Genomic DNA, 17,530 nt, shown 5'->3' with positions numbered 1-17,530 from the left:
CGCTGTCCAACTTTTTTATTTTGAACGAAGTTCAGATTTTTGGTTTATATGGTGGGAAATTTACTGGAGCAAGGAAGACTGGACTGCTTCTTTGTTCCCCTCGGAATGTAGGTTTTTGCTCTACCATCTGCCGCTAAAAATCTAATTTTTTAGTAGTGACTATTCCAAGCAAAGCCTTAGTAATGTTTATATAAATACATATCAAAGTAAAAATAACTTGTATTTGCTCAAGTTTTGCTTTTTAAGTCATCAGATCTATTTTATGATTAGCATAATTTATAAGTATTTTTTTATTGCGCTCATCTTAAAATAAATTCTAAGTCTTTCAAAGTTCATTTTGATCTAAAATCAAATTAGAAGATTTTGACAAAAAAATTTCTAATAAAATATATTTTTAATTTCGCATATTATATATATATTATTAACACTATATCATAAGATTTATTTACCTCTATTCTACACTCGTTAGTTACTCGGATCTATTACGCGAGTATGTAAAATATTGAGTTCAACGAATTGTGGATCGTAGAAAATTTGAATAAGATGACAGCAATTATCAAATATTTTATGTACTCAACTAGCTAATGTCAAAATCACATAACACCTAATTTTTTATATTGGAAAGATTAGTTAGAAAAATGCGACCAGATCAAATGAGAAGATTAAACCCAACACCTAATTACAAGGCAGGCATTTGTTTTTATTTTTTATTTTGTATTTTGTATTTATTATACTTTACTCCTGGTGTCCTGATCCCTTAACATTTTTGCAATAATTATTTAACGTGCTGATTTCATTACTGCTGATCAGGTCAGTGTTCGTGCGAAGTTGTATGACTTATACATTTCTTGCGGCTTAGTAATATTGATGATGAATTATTACGTGCGAAGATCAGACACAAAGAATCATCAGATTTGTCTTTGTCTGGTTTGCCTCTATGAATAATAAAAGCGTAGCAAACTGCACTTTTGTTGTGTTTTTACTGTTCATCACTACGTTTTTATTATTTATAGAGACAAATCCGAATGATTCTCTATATTCGATCTCCACATATAATAATCCGTCTTCGATGAGGCACCAGTTGACGAGCTGCAATAAGTTGGTGAAAAAATAAATAATTACGACTGCCAATATATATAGTTCACCAGTTTTCCCTTCAGAAAATCAAATAGAACGGATTTCAAAGTTTTATTTTGTTCGCCGACGTGTATTCCATTAACAAGTGGATGTGAACTTCTAAATAAATGTTTCATATAAATTATAAATAACTTTTTTTTTCTGAAAATATGTGAAGTTGACTTTTATTTTATGATCGCATTGTTAGCATTTTGCTACCGATTTCAGGGCCAAATCATAAATATTTTTTTTATCATTTATTTCTTCTTAGCGGCATGCGTTATTTTAGTTGGTTCTTGGATGTGTTATTAGTCTATTTTGGCTTATTTTTGCACTTGTTTGATTGACTTTTTTTATTTTGGCATATTTTGGTGTAAATCTTTTTTTTTAATTTTTTTTTAAATGACAATTAGTTAATTACTCTATTGTTATATGTTTTTCAAAATTTTATTTCAAATATTTGTGTGGCATCCTCGAAAATTTATCATAGTAGAAAGATATAATCTCTAGCTTTTTCTGGAAACCCCTAAGAAATCACAGGTTCTTGCTTAGTTTGAATGAATATGCTAGTATTTATTGCTAATTACAAACGATGTCTTCCACAAGGGAAAGTGTTGGCTCAATGTAGCCTATATAAATTGTTAGAGCACATTGCATAATTGGAGTTGGAAGAATATAAGGGCATGAGAGCTATTCTCAAGAGTGTTGGCCAAATCATTTGGTCGGCATGATTGTACTTGGGAAACAAAGTTCTGAAAGATTGTTGTTGGCAGGCGATGTGGGTCGAAAGGTTCATAGTTGGGTGATGGGGGTCGGAGAGACAGTAGACAACGGGCGACAGAGGTCGAAAGGTTCATATTCAAGCAACGATGGCTAGAGAGGCTATAGATGGCGGGCTACATATGTCAGAAGGACCGTAGTCGGCGGACGACGGAGGTCTGTAGGGCCATAGTCATACAACGGTGGTATGAAAGATCATTATCGGTTGGTGACGGTGCTCGAAAGGACCGTAGTCAAACGGCGGAAGCCGGAATGATCGTAGTTAGCAATGGTGGTCGAAAGAATTGTGGAACGGCAACGACTATAATCAAAGGACAATCGGGCAGTATAATATATGAATATATGATGACCATATCACATGAGAAGATTAAAACCAACACCTAATTACAAGGCAGGTTTTTTTTTTTCTTTTTTTATATTTCGTAATGATTATTTATTGTGCAGATTTCTTTACTCCTGAGTCCTGACCAGGTCAGTGTTACTGAGAAGAGAATGACTTATACTTTTCTTCCAAAATATACGACACTTCAGCTCTCTTCCTTCTTCCACTCGCCTTGAGGTAGCCGCCCTTACTTGGGCTTTCCTCCTTCGACTTGGGACGGGGTCCCATTTCTTGATAGCGCCTGCAGATGCCACTACAGGGATTTCACACCTACGACTATCTTGGATCCGACATACATTTTCCTCCTTTTTTGAGTTAGGCATTCGGAGATACAGTAGGAGGATCAGGGGATCTAGACAGTTGAGGGATTCTTTAGAACAGAGAGATTATGCTCCAGCACATGTAGAGCCATTTAGAGTTCGTGGCCGGAGGAGGAAGAGGAGTCCTGAGTCTTCTACTAGACGTGATGACCCTGGTACGTATATTTCTATTATGATTCTTTATTTGTCAATTTATCTCCATGCACATATATATATGATGGCTTGAAAAAAATTGCAGGCCCCTCATGTGGACATAGACCTGTTCCACCTCCTTTTGATAGAGGTCAGCCTAGGAGCAGGACGTCATACGAGCAGAGAGGTTAGATACATATTTTTTTTATTTCAGCAATATATATTAAACTTCTATTTTGTATTTAATATATTGCTTTTGCTTCATTTTTCAGCGCCCCAGCATACTCCTGTTGATCTACAGGACACTTCCCACACTCCTCATGTGTCTCCTGTTTTAGAGCAATTTTGCATGGGTACTGCATGTACTTCTCTTTATTGATTCATTATTATTTCTCTCCTCTCAACTTATTTTCATATATGTGTAGGCGATCGACCGGTGTCTTCTCAGCCTGTAGATGCCGTTACCGATGTTGCTAGTAGACTTGGTGTAGAACAGATTGCTTCGTCTCCCACTCTTTCAGATTCTACTTGGCTAGTTGTTAGTGACTCATTGGGAGAGCTTTCACCTGATGCTGAGTGTACCCGTAGTGGCTCTACCCAGTTACTACTTGAGAGTGATGTTGGTGACACGACAACGGAGCTGGTCACCCACCATTCCTTGACTCAGGTGGTCTTGGGTTGTTCCTCTGGGGGATCTTCACCAGGCGTCACTTCTCACCTGAGTGATTACCGATCTACAGCGTTTGCAGAGGGCTTTCACTTCTCAGGTATTATCTTCTCTCAGATTCACATTTCTTATTTTAGTATACACATAAAGATTTCTTGGTGATAGCTCCTTCCTTCTTGTTCTAGGCCTGGAGCTATCATTTTTCGAGTCGAGATCAGTGTTTCGAGCTCGTCGCCCTTTCAGTCGGCGGTGGTCGAGGGGAGTGCAGTATGCAGTTGCTGCACTACGGATTTTCTTGTTGAGAGTAGACCTTGACACTTCACCTGACTTGTTCAGCTTTCACACGGAGGCCTGCTTGCTTTTAGACTTTGCTGCCTCCTGCGGTCTTCGTGATAGTCTTTTACAGATGTGGGAGCTTTCCTGCCGTAGTGTTGAGTTTGGATTGTTTCAGTTACACTACACTTCTTGGAGGCTGTCCTGCATTGTTCTTACTGATTTAGAGACTGAGGCCAGAGCTGCTTGGGACAGCATGAGGGGAGGTCGCCTTGATCTGGATCTTGGATTACAGGCCTTGCAGCGCTGCCAGCGAGATATTTCTGAGGAGCAGATTGAGCTTCTGGGCATAGAAGCTGAGCTCAGAGCTTTGAGACAGAGGGGGCGGGCTCTCCTAGTGAGACGTCAGGAGATTAGAGCAGTGGCCACCCATACTGAGGAGGACTTTTCTTCGCTAGCTGCTGAGGTTGAGTACTTGGAGGATAGGCTGTCTTTTTTCACTGAGGAGTTCGACTCAGCCCATCGTCGGTTGGAGTTGGCAGAAGAGGAGCGAGTGATGTTGCAGGATCATTTATTCAGAGTCAGACGACAGATCAGCAGCATTCAGTTCAGGCTTTGACAGCCTTCCTACCATTTCTTTATACTTTTACATGAAATTTCTAGCCTTTGAATCTTTTGATAGCTTGACCCTTAGGTTCATAAGCGTGAAAAAATGAGAGGTTCGGCCCTTAGGCTTATGAAACCTGTTTAGAATTTCAACCCTTTAGATAGGCTGATGAAAATAGCTCGACCCTTAGGTTTGTGAGCATTGCAATTTTAGCAATTGACTATAGCGACGGATCATTTAATCAATATGCAGCTTCATTATTTTCCTTACGTCATTTGGTAAATGGGGTATTTTATATATATATATATATAATTATAAATTTAAAAGTTCTAAAACAGATTAAAAATACTAAAAAAAAAAAATTAAAGAAAATAAATTTAAAAAACTAAAAAAAATCTTGGTTATTTACGGAGGAGGGTATTATATTAAAATGTTAGGTGTGCTCTTTTGATTTCAAGACTTATTCTCAATATGATATATGGTGGTCCATTGGTCCTTTACAAATGATTGGTTTGGATGATGAGTGATTAAATTTTAAGTATGTCTTCTCTGACTTCATGTGTGATTAGCTGTGCTTAGCTCATGTCGACTCGACCGGTTAAAAGAGGTCGATATCATGGGTTAATATATCTCCTTCAAAGGTCAAGTCTGGGTACAACATGTTATTATCTTAATTTCTTTATTTTCTAATACAACACAACAACAACATCAAGCCTTTATCTGATCACTAAGTAGGGTCAGCTACATGAATCCTTTTTATCCATTGTGTCCGATTAGTAGTCAAATTCTAATTTAGATCTGATAAAGAAAAGTCATTTTTAATATTTTTTAACTAAGTCTTTTTAGGTATACCTGTACCTTTCTTAACATAGGTTAAATCTACACTCTTAACTGGGTCATCAGAAGGTCGCCGTTTTATGTGACCAAACCATCTAAGGCGAGTCTCCCTAATCTTATTTGTCACTGGAGCTACTCCTACCTTTTCACCTATATGCTTATTTTGTGTCGTGACTCTAAGAATAAAGCCACTCATCCACCTGAGCATTCTCATATATGTAAGGTTGGTTGGTTCCCTATTATCTTGCTTGCATACTTGATTAGAATATAAACCATAGTTTAGTGAAATTTTTGGCTTTCTAAATTGAGGTTTATTGATTCTGAATCCAGCTCTCATTGGGCGGCTACCTTAACAGTAATGGTAATCTGGGCTAAGTAGTCTTTTTTGCCTACGCTGTAAGGAATATTAAATTTTTTGTTATTATCTATGATGTAATTAGGTGGATATGCAAATTAATTTTTGTGATTTCATGGTTGCAAATGTGGTTATGATCTCAACTTTTGATGCAATAGAGAAAGGAACTTTGTGATCTATATTGCAGGGGTTTAAATAAAATCGAACCGTTGTGGACTGTACAGATTTGTGGCGGTTAAAACCGTCACGAATATGTAATTAAAAAATGATTCTAGATTATAATGGTATTTATGACCACAGCAATCCTGCAAATTTGTGGCAATTAAGACCATTGTTATAATAAGTGTTAGAATAATTATATATACGTTTAATTATGCGAGACGTCGCAATAATTATTTAAGTATGAATATTTAATTATATAACTCATTAAGTGGCCCATATATTAGAATTATTAAAATTTAATTATTTATGTTTAATCATATTGGTCAAGAAGAGATAATTTGATCATTTGTTTATGGACCGTTTGATCAAATAACTCCTATGCGTTTATTGTAACCAATCCGTAGGAAATAACTACCGGTCATCTCTCTCTCTCTCTCATTATATGAGGAGTTGCTTTGCTCAATAGAGAACTAACTCATGAGAGAAGAAAGTGAAGGGAGAAGGGAGAGAAACCGTAGTTTCGAATTCGGCGAATTCAAAATGAATCAAGGTATGATTTTCTTTCAATTAAGAGATTGTAAAAATCATCTTGTTTAAGATATTGAGTATTTAAGACTTATGTAAATTTCAAGTTTCCGTTTCGATTTCTTTTACATATTTTGATGCGAGTTCTTATAAAAGTTAGAGAACTCATAATGCATGTTAGGAGTTCTTCTAAAATTTAGAGAACTTAATCATAAAGAAAGTTCTTATACGAATTCGAGAACTTGAATTATATATGCGAGTAAGTTCTCGCAACATAATTAAGAACTCCATAAAGTCTTACATGTGGTATCAGAGCATGGTTGAAAACTTTTGATTTTCCGATTAAAGTTTTCTTTAAATTCTTCGACGTTTCTTTTTAATGAAATCGAATTTATATGATTTATTATCGATTTCAATTAATGTATCAATTATAGAATCATATTTTGTCATGGTTAATTCATGGCAAATTAATTATGTTTCTATTTTGTTTTTTGAAATAATTTATATTATTTATTTCATTATGAAATGATTTATCATATGAAAGTTAATGATGTAAATCCAATTTTGCTTTTAAAGAAATTTTGTTCGTATATGTAATTATATACATTAAGAAATTTCTTTTATTTGAAATAATTAATGTTATAATTATTTAATTTAATATTTATATCAAGCATAGTTTGTTAATCACCAAAGTGGTCAAACTAGAAAGTTTTCATAAATATTAATTAGATAATATTTAATTACTCGTGAGTATGCGATGCTATTAACAGAATGACATAATATTTTATAAAAATTTTATCACAAGTAATTAACATTCAATTGCTACAAAAATATTTAAGAATCGTCCAAAGGTTGATTAATCATTTTGTACTATTGGATATAAATGTGATAAATTATCATACTTAATTAAATATATTTAGTATATCCAAAGATATCAAATATATTTAATTGGAGTATGTATAATTATTAATTATGAGAATTTTACTTTAAGCATCAATTATGATTATCGTTGTATATTGTAGTATCACCCAAAGGAGAACTATATTATACATTTTACTGATTACGTGAATATTATCTGAATCTGTTTTATATTTTGAATTTAATTTTCAAATCATCGATATGTGAGTATTGTATTTTATTTTGCAGCATCTAATTCTGTAATTCTTTATTCGTAAGCTTCATCTACTATAAAGTTCAATGGGCTTAATTATTCTGAATGGAGTGAAGAAATCTAATTTCATTTAGGAGTTTTGGATCTGGATTTTGCACTACTTAATGATAAGGCTACTGCTCTTACTGATATAAGCAGTATTGAAGAAAAATCTTTTCATGAAACTTGGGAAAGATAAAATAGATTAAGCCTAATATTTATGCGAATGAATGTAGTAGACATTATTAAGCCAACACTTTCAATAACAGATAATGCTAAAGAATTCATGAAGTCTGTGGAGAATGTATCTCAATATGAGACTGCTGATAAGTCACGTGCTGGGACTTTAATGAGTATGTTGACCACCATGAAATTTGATGGTTCTCGTACTATTTATGAGCACATTACTAATATTACTAACATAGCAAAATTGAATACTATGGGAATGAAAGTGAGTGAAAGTTTTCTTTTACAGTTTATTATAAACTCACTGCCTCCTGAATATGGTCCATTCCAAATTAATTATAATACTATTAAAGATAAATGGAATGTGACCGAATTATAGAGTATGCTTATTCAAGAGGAATCAATAGTGCACTCGACCTAAGTTAAATCAGGAGATATTTATAAAGAACTTGAAACTATCAAAAAAAAGAGGAAGGTTAGTGAATCAAACACTTATGGTTATATTGTTAAGTTATCTTAATATACCAAGTATATGATTTATGTAACAATCAATCACATACACCTTTCTACTTCATTGTTTAACATGTTATTATAATGCTTGAGTTGGGCCATAAATTATTAGTAGGAAGATTTTGATAAATTTTAATTAATGTAATAACTATAATTTTTAGAAAAAATGGAGCTTTAATTTTAAATAAATGTAAAAATGATAACATCTTATAATTTTTATGCGGACATAAAATAAGCGTTCATGTAAAAGATAATTTTTAAATAATTAAATTAATATTAATTCCAACTGCAGCCAATTGACGGACCGGAAGAAATCAAATAAATATTGCGGAATGGGCGGAATAACCCATTCGGAGAAATCTAGGCGGCATTCCCCTTGTTTCTCAGACAACCACTCGTCCCACAGATACCCATTGCCAACCGTCCATCATAATTTAATCAACGGACATAAATCATCGATCCGTGGCATCACCGGCCAAACACCAGTATAAAGCCAGAGCTCAATCCCTGCATCGCTTCCATCCGCGCTAACTGCTTTCTCTAACGTCTATCCTTCTCACGTATCGAAAAGCACTTCCAAATGGACACCACCAGCAAGGTCAAAAAAGGCGCAGGCGGCCGAAAGGGCGGTGGCCCGAAAAAGAAGCCGGTTTCTCGCTCTGTCCGTGCCGGTCTACAGTTCCCCGTAGGTCGTATCGGTCGATACCTAAAAAAAGGCAGATATGCACGCCGTGTTGGTACCGGCGCCCCCGTGTACCTCGCCGCCGTTCTTGAATACCTCGCCGCTGAGGTAATAACGCGAAAGCCCTCTTTTTTAATGCACATCTCGAAAGATCTCAGCTTTCCTCATTCAATTTGGTTTGTAGGTTTTGGAATTGGCCGGTAATGCAGCGCGTGACAACAAGAAGAACCGTATTATTCCAAGGCATGTTCTTCTTGCGATTAGGAATGATGATGAGCTTGGGAAGCTTTTGGGTGGTGTAACGATTGCGCATGGAGGAGTTCTGCCGAATATTAACCCGGTGCTTCTGCCGAAGAAGACAGCGGCCAAGGAGCCAAAAGAGCCTTCGAAGGCAGGGAAGTCTCCTAAGAAGGCCGCGTAGGTTCTGCGCTGCTTGCTTTGTATGTAATTTTCGTTGTGTAGTGTTTGGTTTGGAGGAGAATGGACTATGCTAATGTAATGGTTTTTATTCGAGAAAGAAAAAAACATCTACTTGCTTTCATAATGCGTTACCATTATGTGTTTCTTCTCAATTTTCTTCTTATTTTGGCGCATTTATGTCTTTAAGATGAACAATTTGGTACCTTTTTTAGGCGTGTTTTAGGCTTTATTTGTCTACGATTCTGCCAAACGAATCTTCTGCCTTGAGGGATTCAAAAAAGAAATTTTTTTAGATAATTTAAAACTGGTACTAAATTTTTTTTTGGGACATTTAGGCTAGTTTTCAAACTGTCAAACTCACAAACACATCTTATATATAAAAATTTAGATTCTACATTTTTTAGTTGGTAAATTAAGCTGTCCAAAAACATATCAAATGAGTCGTCTATTAAGTTAATATAAGGCAACAAAAGTAATTATCTTCTCTCATAAATTTTATCCTATCTGTCGTTTAACAGTCTACATTGGATGCATCATCAATCATTGAGAGAGAGAGAGGTTGTTCTTTGGGAAAATAAGAGTAAAGCCCACCTTAATTAATTAAAAAGGTAAATAAGTACCATTCAAAAAGTGTCCAACATATAATTAGTAAGGGGCTCTAGACAAAAATAACATAGACTTTATTTGAGATATTTCTTTTTTAATATTTCTAAAAGAAGTTTTTTGGTATATAAATTTTAATTTTTGTATTAAAAAGTTGTTTCAAGAATTCTATTTTTTAAAAAAGAAATGGTTATAAATAGGGTAGGGGTAAAAGAAAAAGCTATTGGGCCATACAAATGCCAAGTGTGGGCTTTCATATTGTAGAGATTCTCATATTATTATGTTTGGATATTGAATGTGTTTGAAGGAGAATGAGGATGTGCTATGCAATACAATGCATTGTGCATTAGGTAATATGATACCTCCTCATTTGTGTTTGTCATTTGCAAGTAATAATTTAAAGTCCTAGTTGCATTAATTATGTTTTCCAATCATTTTTATGTTTGTAAAAATTAGATTAGAGATAGTATTGGAAAAGAAAGATGTTTAAGATTTATTGAATTGATTGGGAGTAAATTGAATAATTCAATATTAAAACTATTTAAATAATAAAATTATATAAAAATCATTACATAATATTTGTGGATTTAAAAGTAAAAAAAAATTATGTATGAATTTTTTATGATGCGGCTAGTGGAAGAGGTTGTCACTATAAAAAAAAAATGAGAAATAAAAATAAAGAGAGAAGAGTAGGGAGAAGATATGTAGAAGAGAGATGAAAAAAGAGGATCATAGCATAAAAGATTGCCCATTCCCTTATGCATGTAATAATTTCTCCATTTTGAACCCATGTATATAAATTTGACATTGATATGTTATCAAAAAATTATCATGATCGGGCACTAATCTCGAGGCAAAAATTAAGTTGGAAACTTAAAAAATTAAATATGTGATCATTTGAACTCTAATTTCAACAAACTTATAGTCGAATTGAATGTTTTGGAAACACAAACCCAATGACACTAAATTCAACTGAATCTGAGCCCAAATGGAACTGAATCGAATACATGAAGCATATTTGAATGGTTCAATCCAAAATTTGGATTACCAAATAGTTTTCAAATACGACATGCTCATAATCGAATCAAACAACTTGACGAGATGAATCCAACATGTACAAGATCGTTGAATTTTGATATCGTTAAGACATTCAAATGTCTGACGAACAATATACGATCAAAAAATTTAATATTGACTGTCCATTCGAACCACTCCACATTTACCCTTGATCCTAATATTTATGGGATATGCCATCCTCAAAAAATTATAATAGTCCTTCATTTCTCTTGAGAGGAGACCCAAGAAATAAGAAGAAGAGAAAAAGGAGATGAGAAGAAAAGAACGGAAGGAGTGAAAAAACACCTCGACCACAGTTGGGATTTTGTCTAAACTTCCACGGGATGCCGGAAATTTCGCCGACTTCCAAGTGATGCTAGAATTTTGCCCAACTTCCAAGGGACGCTGGAACTCTGTCCAACTTCCACGAAACTCCAAAAATCCGCCCGACTTTCAAGTGACAATAGAATTCCATTCGACTTCCAATTGATGCCTTATGACCTTCGTCGCTAGACAACAATACTTCTAACTCCAGTCACCCAGCTGCTACGGTCCTTCTAACTTTCGACGTCCACTGACTACAGTCATTCTGACCTCCGTCGCCCGCCAATTACAGTCCTTCGGACTTACGTCGCCCACCGATTACAGTTATTATGACCTCTGTCGCTCGCTGACCACGATCCTGCCGACTTATGTCGCCCGCCAACTACGATCATACTGACCTCTGTGGCTCGCCGACTATGATCCTTCTGACCAAACGAACATGTCAAGAGTGACACTTTGTATTCATATCATCTACTACATATAATATACATCAAGCCAAGACCTTCCCCTTAAGGAAGGGCAAGGCCCCGTGGTTTTTCCCTCTTCGGGCTTTCCAAGTAAAAAAAGATTTGATGTTCTACTTCTCTCTTTCTATTTGTGTGTTGGATATTCGTGCATCGCTAAGACAAAAAGTTTACTCACTCTACCGCCACGAATCTTTCAGACCGCAACAACTCTTACATCTTGTTCGTGCCTAGGGCTGCAAGCGAACCAAATGTTCGATGATCTACTCGTTGTTTGGTTCGATTAAATCTCGTTTGTGATCATTTATTTAACTAAGCAAACAAACTTGAACAATATTTTAAATACTCAATTTTTAAATAAACAAACTTGAACACTAATGCGTTCGGCTCATTTATGTTCGCGAACAACATCATTTGAAGTTCGTGAACAAACTCGACATTAAGCTTGATAAGAAGCTCGATAAAAGCTCGATTCGTGTTTGATTTTGAACTTGTCAATAAGCTCGATAAAAATAATTAATATTTGACTATATAATTAATAAATATAAATAATCACTGCCTTTATTGCACAAGCAATTACTTTTATTATAAATGTGTTTGTTCATATATATATATGTTCATGAATGTGTTTCTTTGATAGTTAGAAAAAAATTGTAAAATATGTTCGCGAACAATCTCGATAAACACTAAACGAATGAATATGAACCGAACATGAACACTCATTAATTTAAATGAACCAAACATAAACACAAACAATAAAGCTAGAACAAACATGAACCAAACTTGAATATGCTGATATTAAATGAACACAAACATGAACACTCAGATACTTGGCTCGGCTCGGTTCGTTTGCAGCCCTATTCGTGCCTTTTGCCAGAACGTGGTAACATGGGAAGCTACTAAAGAGCAATTGCTGCGAGGATCCACTAAAAACAATACTGAATACTTTATACCAAAGCAATCTGTACCGTCCATCACGAGTTAATCAACGGACGAAATCCTTGATCCGTGGCACTACGTGCCTTACGCCACAATAAAGTAAGAGCTCACTCACTGGCATCATCTCAGCACCTTTTCACTGCGTTTCGCTTCCTCTTCTCAAACGCAGCAAATCAACCTCCTCATGGATGGCACTAGCAAGGTCAAGAAGGGCGCCAGTGGCCGCAAAGGCGGAGGCCAGAAGAAGAAGGCCGTTTCTCGCTCCGTGCGTGCTGGACTCCAGTTCCCCGTAAGCCGTATCGGCCGATACCTTAAAAAGGGCCGATATGCCCGCCGCGTAGGTACTGGCGCCCCCGTTTACCTCGCCGCTGTCCTTGAATATCTTGCCGCTGAGGTAATTTCATAAAACTTTCTCCTTTCATGCCCTAATCTGAAGATCTAATCGTTCCTATTCGCTGATTTAACTTTTAGGTTTTGGAATTGGCCGGAAACGCGGCTCGCGACAACAAGAAGAACCGTATTATTCCAAGGCATGTGCTTCTTGCTATTAGGAATGATGAAGAGCTTGGGAAACTTTTGGGGAGGGTAACGATCGCACATGGAGGTGTTCTGCCGAATATTAATCCGGTGCTGCTGCCAAAGAAGACAGCAGCAAAGGAGCCAAAGGAGACCACGAAGAAGGCGGAAAAGTCTCCTAAAAAGGCCGCATGAGGTTTCAAATTCTGTGGTTGTTAGTTGCTACTTGTTCTACCTGTAGCTTTCAGATATCACTGCTGTTTATGGGGAGGCAGGAATAGATTAGGCTAATTCATGTTGTTTTGTATTGAAAGTGAAATCTTCTTTCTTGCCAACCGTTTCTGTTTTTGTACAAGAGATATTTCCGTTGTTTTTGTGGTAATTGAGCACTTTGAATAGCAAAAATTATGGCAAATCTAAGAAAATGCCTATTCTACTTATATTACTTTTGGTTTTTTTTTTTGTTTCCTTTCTGAAATGCAAAGCGACCGAGTATCAAATTTCATTCATTAGAGGGGAAAAAAATCACTTACATCAAAGTAGTTTGTTTATGATGATTTTAAGGATTCTTTTGTCATCTTTTTGCAATGCCGTTTTTTGCTGTTGGTTTTAATGAAGTTATTACGGTTCAATTGGTCGCTTGTGGTTGGAGAAGTTTTTGTTACAAAAAGAGATTTGAAGCTGCTTTGCTTATTTTCGCCTTATATCAGCTTGCTTCTTCTCTCTTACTGGTTCAATGTGATCTTTGTTTGCCTGCTCTATGTGTCAGCAACACCATTAATCCTTTTTTTTTGCTTTCCTCGAAAGAGCAGAGCAAAGCTCTTTCCTACCCTATTGCAAATGTATCCTTTTATGCTTGATTAACTTGATTAATTATATGTAACACTCAAAATATGCTTAATTATAGCTTTAAGATCTAAATATCACTATTTATTTTGGTAATATTCAAAACTTAATATAAAAAGTTATCCTCTTCGCCTTACTATTTTGTAATCTTTGTTGGTCCTATTGCCCTTTTTCAAAGCATGTATTTAGGTTCCATGAGTCTCCTTACACAATTATCTCATCTTAACCTTTTTTGTGAGATCTTGCTGCTGCCTTTCTTCCATCCTATGTCACAACTTTGTTCTGTTGCTTCTTTCTCATTTTGTGATGACCCTTCCTTTTCATGGCTTGTTCTATATGCTGTGGTGAGATCTTGTTAGAGCATCTCCAACTGAAAATCTCATTTTTCACTCTAAAATGTCGTGAAATTATAAAATGCTGTGATTCATCTCCAATCGAATTTCATTTTTCACTCTTTTGCAGGTAACGGTCGTCTCTTCTTTCCCGTGGCAAGTTTGATAGAGAGGTAAAAATGGCGGAGATGAACATGCAACGCCAATATTGTCGTCCCACTGTTCACCCGCAGCTAAATGGCGGAAATTTTACGATTTGGTTGGAGCTGGCTAGGGACGCTATTCAAATGTTTGGAGTTCGGTTGGAGATGCCCTTTTGACTTCTTATGTCTCATTGTGGTGCTTTTTGGTCTAATGAAATTTCATTGCCCTTCCTTTGCTGTGAAAAGTTTTAAATGTTAATTATATATTTTTTATAGTGAATTTTAAGTGTTAAATATGTAATTGGATGAGTTCTAAGTGTTATTCATGTAAATCTTTGGATGAATTTAGCTAAGTACACAAGTAATATATGGGGCTTTGTTCGGGATAACATTTTTATTCTTTTCTAAAATAATTTTTTAAGTCAATTATTTTTTAATTTAAGAAATTTTTGTATTGAAAAATTCTTTTGAAAAACATTAAAAAGTTGTCTCAAAGAAAGCTTTTATTAGAATTTTTAATGTTTTAAGAACCCCAATTTTTGGTAATGTAGCTAAGGACTCGTGCATCTTATGCACTCGATACTGCTGGGTACCCAATGTTTAATCGGACAGTTCTCGTGCAGTGTCCGTACATAATAAAAGCTCCTTCCTCAGCCACAAACCTTGGCCTCCACCTCCTTGCCTTGTTGCGGGGTCTAATTAGGCAATGATTATTTCTTTTTCTTTGTACTATTTTAAAAATTTTAGAATTAGAGTTTTATTTTTTAGTAAAAATTCAACATGCTATTTTTACAATCAATTAAACTACCTTTAAAAAGTCAAAAAATATTATATTTATTTTATACTAATATCTTAAAAGATATGAATATTAAACATTTACAATCAAATAGACTCTTAACACATTATGGGGATATGCAAGTGAAGAAAGAGCCTTGAGCGATCCTTGAGAATGAACTGCTTGCTCTTCCTTTGAGATGGAAAAAAATTTTAACGGGGTGTTCTACCACGGTTGAATTTCACTGTTATCATTGGAGAAATGGGTGTTTCTGAATATTCGACAGTATAAATTAAATATAACGTATTTCAAAATTTGTCTATTATTTCGAATGGGGGTGGGGAGTGGGGACTGTGGGTTTGGGTAAATTATTACGTCCGGTTTCCGGATTCGTCCGGACACCAATCCAGACGCACCATGTCATCAAAATACACAGGGCCCGATGTATTTGGGTGATGTGGCGCGTCTGGATTGGATGTGTGGACGTCCGATGACCGGACGTAATAATTCGCCGTGGGTCTGAGGTCACCCTAGTGACTTGAATACCTTAGAGTTGAGATCAAATGGTGTTTGAGTTTTGGAGAAATTATTCTGTGTGGATTCTAGACCGTTCGGAGGTAAATCATAGCGCGCCACATCACCCAGTACATATTGGTACCGAGCACCAGTACCCAACAAATGAGTGATATGACGCGTTGTGATTCGCCTCCGGACAGCGTTCGGAATCTGCACAGAATAATTAATCTGAGTTTTGAGTTCTCAACTTTACAAATTATAGGGATTTAAAATTTCTTGTTTCTTATTTAGAAACCTTTTTCATTATCTTAAATCATGAATAAGTTAAAATATAGAAACACCAAATCATTTGCTATTTTAAAATTTTTTTTACTAATCCTATTTCTTTCACTTAATTTAATAATCCATAAACTCATATTAAAAACTTTACATTTTACGCCTTTATCTAGGTTTGTCAAATTCTAATGAAATATCAAACAACATTTAAAATACATTTTAAGTTGGCAAATCGTTTTGAGGTTTTGTTCGTGACAACTTTCTTACTGCTTCTTAAAGTAAATTTTTTTTATATAAAATTTTTAATTTTTTAACTAAAAAACAACTTTAAAAGCAATAAGAAAGACATTCCAAACAAAATCAAAATCTTTTAGTAAATACTTTGATCATTTAGGACTACTTCCATCTAATATCCGGCAAACACCTTCCCCTAGCCCTAAAAAAAAAAAAAAAAGATACATATTTAAGTATCACAGCGAAAAAGATTGATAAGATTGTGTAAGGAGATACATGAAATCAACAAATAAGTGCTATGACAAAGAGTGATAAAACCAACAATCATAATAATTTAGTAACAAAGAGGGTCAAGAGAGGATGATTTTTTTATATTATTTTAAGTTCTGAATGTATGGGAGTAGTAATATTTAGATATTAAATTTATAAGTGAATTATTAGCGTTATATACATATTAATTAATCTAAAATTGAATAACTAGTTATTAGTTAATATTCGCAACAATTGTACTAAGGAACATGTCAAACTCATTACCCAATTCATCTAAAATTGAATAACTAAGATTTCGTTTGGGAGCAAGGCGGATGCCCACCAGCTGAACGTGCGTGGGAGCACTCACGCAATGCTATGCAAGCGAACAGGTGAGCTCTAGGCAATTAGACTGAGGTGTGGGTTACAGAGGGCGCCCGATCAGACCAGGGCTCGGGTGGACACGGAGGCTGCTGTCGCTGTCGCACGCTTGTGTTGCAGACAGGCAAAGGGGTTGCCGCAGGAGGATAGAATAGACTGGTGTTGTTCGTAACTTGCTCAAGAAGAAACGATTTCGATCGCGTGAGGGGAGTGAAGGAAGGAGTGGGGTAGAGACAGAGGATTGAAAGGCGCACAAGGGAGGCAGAAAGTAACTTGATCTTACGAGCCTTCAAAAATTCTTGATTAAAGAGACATGAAATTAAGTCATTCAGGCAGCATCCCGGATCTTGCAGACTAGTGTCATTGGGGCATAGATCAAACACTATTTTCTTGTTCATGTCGATGTGACAATAGACGAAGAAGATCAATGAATTATATTCAACACTATGTTGAATACATGAGCACGTAGTTGACACTATGTTGTATGGGAAGCAAACATTAACAATGAAAGAGGTAAAATTTGTCTTGAGTCAAAGGATGTTCAAAGAAAATTTGAACATAAAGAAGAAAATAATAGCAGTATTCTGATTGCAAGAGGAAGATCAAAATTCATAAGGATCAGGTCGAGCAAGAAGCGCTTCTATTGCCATAAAGAAGAACACTTCGAGAGAAATTATACTTATTTTGTTGAAACTGCAAGGAGCTGGACTCAAAGCAGATGCCAGCTTAGCAGTTGCAGTAGATTCAGGAGAAGGTTGGATTGACTCGATGT

The 17,530-nt window shown here is 35.5% G+C and overlaps 2 protein-coding genes across 2 annotated transcripts; both read left to right on the top strand.

Annotated features, from left to right (window-relative positions):
* The first annotated feature begins 8,533 nt into the window (after window positions 1–8,533).
* On the top strand, window positions 8,534–9,222 carry LOC110095049 (histone H2A). Its single transcript, XM_020820417.2, has 2 exons — window positions 8,534–8,792; window positions 8,869–9,222. Exons 1-2 carry the CDS (start codon window positions 8,583–8,585, stop codon window positions 9,103–9,105), a joined length of 447 nt encoding a protein of 148 aa, XP_020676076.1. The 5' UTR covers window positions 8,534–8,582; the 3' UTR covers window positions 9,106–9,222.
* Window positions 9,223–12,565: 3,343 nt separating this feature from the next.
* LOC110095046 (probable histone H2A.2) lies at window positions 12,566–13,446 on the top strand. The gene is made up of 2 exons (XM_020820415.2): window positions 12,566–12,884; window positions 12,962–13,446. The coding sequence occupies exons 1-2, from the start codon at window positions 12,675–12,677 to the stop codon at window positions 13,199–13,201; spliced, it is 450 nt and encodes a 149-aa protein (XP_020676074.1). The 5' UTR covers window positions 12,566–12,674; the 3' UTR covers window positions 13,202–13,446.
* The last annotated feature ends 4,084 nt before the right edge of the window (window positions 13,447–17,530 follow it).

The sequence above is a fragment of the Dendrobium catenatum genome, unplaced genomic scaffold, assembly GCF_001605985.2.
Source record: "Dendrobium catenatum unplaced genomic scaffold, ASM160598v2 fragScaff_scaffold_1335, whole genome shotgun sequence".
Taxonomy (NCBI): domain Eukaryota; kingdom Viridiplantae; phylum Streptophyta; class Magnoliopsida; order Asparagales; family Orchidaceae; genus Dendrobium; species Dendrobium catenatum.
This window is presented reverse-complemented; position numbering and strand designations above follow the sequence as displayed.